Below are 2,480 nucleotides of genomic sequence, written 5' to 3'. Positions count from 1 at the left end.
AAATTTCGGTCACAAACAACGGTCACGGGTCGAATTTTCATTTACAATTTGTCGATCTTTAGTGTTTGTGGTTACACCGACAACATTGACCACTGGGGTCTTTAGATTTGACCCACATTAGCTTTTGTTATGCAAGATTATGGGGCCTAGATAGCTGTTAAAGGGTCCTATTATCATGGTTTATATCTAAAGGAGCAGAAGAGGGCACTCAGCTTTTCTGGTGGTGTTCAAATTCAGTTTTCAATAGTTAGCTCTATCTCTGTTGTAAGGAATCCTGCCAAAGCAAAAGCATCCTACAATAAAGAAAAGAAAGTGAGAAAAGGGAAAGGACCACAATGCCACTCTAGAAATTCTTCACAAACTCAAGCTCCCACACCACTCTATTCCACAGATGAACTCCATCACCATCATTCCCATCCTCCAACTCTTCCCATGTTTCTCCACTCCTTGTTCATGCAAGATCAAAAGATTCCACAAACAAGGCAAGCTAATTCCCAACTATCTACTCTTCTCCTATATCTCTTTGTGTTTCTTCATGATATAGATTATAAACATAATGCCTAGTGTTTTTTAGAATTTTGTTCATAGAATTAACATCACAAAGATTTTTTTCTTTTCGGTCTAAACAAGATGATTACTCCGATTGTTTGCAACTATCATAAAAGTCTCTATCCTTAATCTAATCTACTGAATGAATTTAAAGAGTCTCCAATTGTTTGTGTTTTTGTACTTGGTTTCATTTGATCACTGACATGCTCATTTTTTTCAGCAAGCCGTGGTACCAAAGAGTGATGGAGATTGTGATTCTATTGAAGCCTGCAGCAAAGTCCCCAATAACAAAACCTGATGCAACTCCAGAAAACCCCAACAAACCAAAGCTTAGAAAATGCACTTCTCTGAAGGTAGCCTCTTCGTTCACCCGAGCATGTCTCTGTGCTCCCATCTCTTCCTACAATGAGGTGTTCCGAGCCGCCGTCCCGCCGCGAAGAAGCTACGGTCTATCAAGATCAAAATCCTTTGTTGCACCGGATAGAATCACAAGCACAAGAACCTCGGTGGAAGGTCGGAGAGTGTTCAGAGGGAAGTCGTTGACCGACGACATCTTGATGAGAAGATTTGTGGTTGAAGAGGAAGCAATGATGCAACTGAGGAGGAGGAACCAGATGGAATTCGTGAGGAAAAGGAATGCCCTGAGAAGGAAAAAGCTTGGGCCGAGTCCTCTTAGCAGGATGGTTCTGGCTGGAGAAGAATAGTTCTTGGCTTTTGAGTCTGAAGTTTCAACGGATACCATGGTATCTTTTTTTTTTTTTTTTTTTTTGTAATTTCTCCTTGAGATGAGCATGTAATTGCTGAACTCCTCCAAATGGAGCTCTCTTCCATTTCTTCACGAGAACATGATATAGAAAGAAATTATCCTTTTTATTGGACAGAAGAAAAGTGTGGGAGCGCACTTATTACTTCATTGGATCGCCAAACCAAGTTTTAAAAAATAACTGCAGTTGTGTGTGTATGTGTGCGTGTTTCAATTGGGTTGGTCCGCTATATTATTGGAGACTATTAATCTTTTTTCCTGCTTATTTCCTTGTCATTGATGCTTCTAATGACCATTTATCAAAAAAAAAAAAAAAAATCTGTTGTTTGTAGGAAGAATAGATGGTTAATAGACCATGGAGTAGGACTTTTTTCTTTTTGGTATGTACAGTCTTTTTTTTTTGGTACAGGTATGTACAATAATTTTTGATTAAAACTGAGATAAGAAGGGAAAAAAATTTATAGATTTAAAGGTGTCACCTTGGAGGGCCCTTGGTTTTGAACTTAAAGCATGGCCGTTGGATATCCATCCGGTACTGGAGATTCATGGTTTCTTTGGGCATATTATGACCTTAGCATTTAAGGCTGGCATATGGTCTTGACATCATGCCTGGCCCACTTGAGAGAGAGAGAGAGAGAGAGCTGGCCCACCTTTTGGATACCCCCTGATTTTAGGGGTTGCGGACAATCTAGACCGGCTGGTTCGGGTTGAAGCCATAAATTTGGGTGCATGTATGCACTAATAGACAAGATTAGGTTGAATAAAGAATTAGTATAGAGAATAAATAAATTTTTGAAACCAATATTGAAGCTATCTATTTGGGATTATGATTTACTGGAATACAATGTGGTTTCATTTTACGGCTCTACATGATGTACGGACATGATTACATATCGACTATGCTTAATATACACAACTAACAAACCATGTCAAGCCTATCAAGTTTCAAGTTGTAGACCGAACCTATTTCATGCACATGAAAAATTCTCCTGCCTTGTGCCATGTGATGATTGGTGTAAATTATGAAAATTGTGACAACATAGTAAAAATACACCAAACTTGCATGAGTTTTCATGGGCATTTTAAGTATAGCTAAAGGATTTTCATCCTAAATTTTGTATGGACATGGCATGACTCCATGAAAACTAAGAAACAAGTTCATGGCCAA

The 2,480-nt window shown here is 38.7% G+C and overlaps 1 protein-coding gene across 1 annotated transcript; it reads left to right on the top strand.

The window, feature by feature from the left end:
* Nucleotides 1-245: 245 nt before the first annotated feature.
* LOC105051487 (uncharacterized) lies at nucleotides 246-1,512 on the top strand. Its single transcript, XM_029266756.2, has one exon. It carries the CDS (start codon nucleotides 753-755, stop codon nucleotides 1,251-1,253), a length of 501 nt encoding a protein of 166 aa, XP_029122589.2. The 5' UTR covers nucleotides 246-752; the 3' UTR covers nucleotides 1,254-1,512.
* The last annotated feature ends 968 nt before the right edge of the window (nucleotides 1,513-2,480 follow it).

Source organism: Elaeis guineensis, chromosome 9, assembly GCF_000442705.2.
Source record: "Elaeis guineensis isolate ETL-2024a chromosome 9, EG11, whole genome shotgun sequence".
Taxonomy (NCBI): domain Eukaryota; kingdom Viridiplantae; phylum Streptophyta; class Magnoliopsida; order Arecales; family Arecaceae; genus Elaeis; species Elaeis guineensis.
Note: the sequence above shows the minus strand (reverse complement) of the source record. Positions and strands in the feature narration are given on the sequence as shown.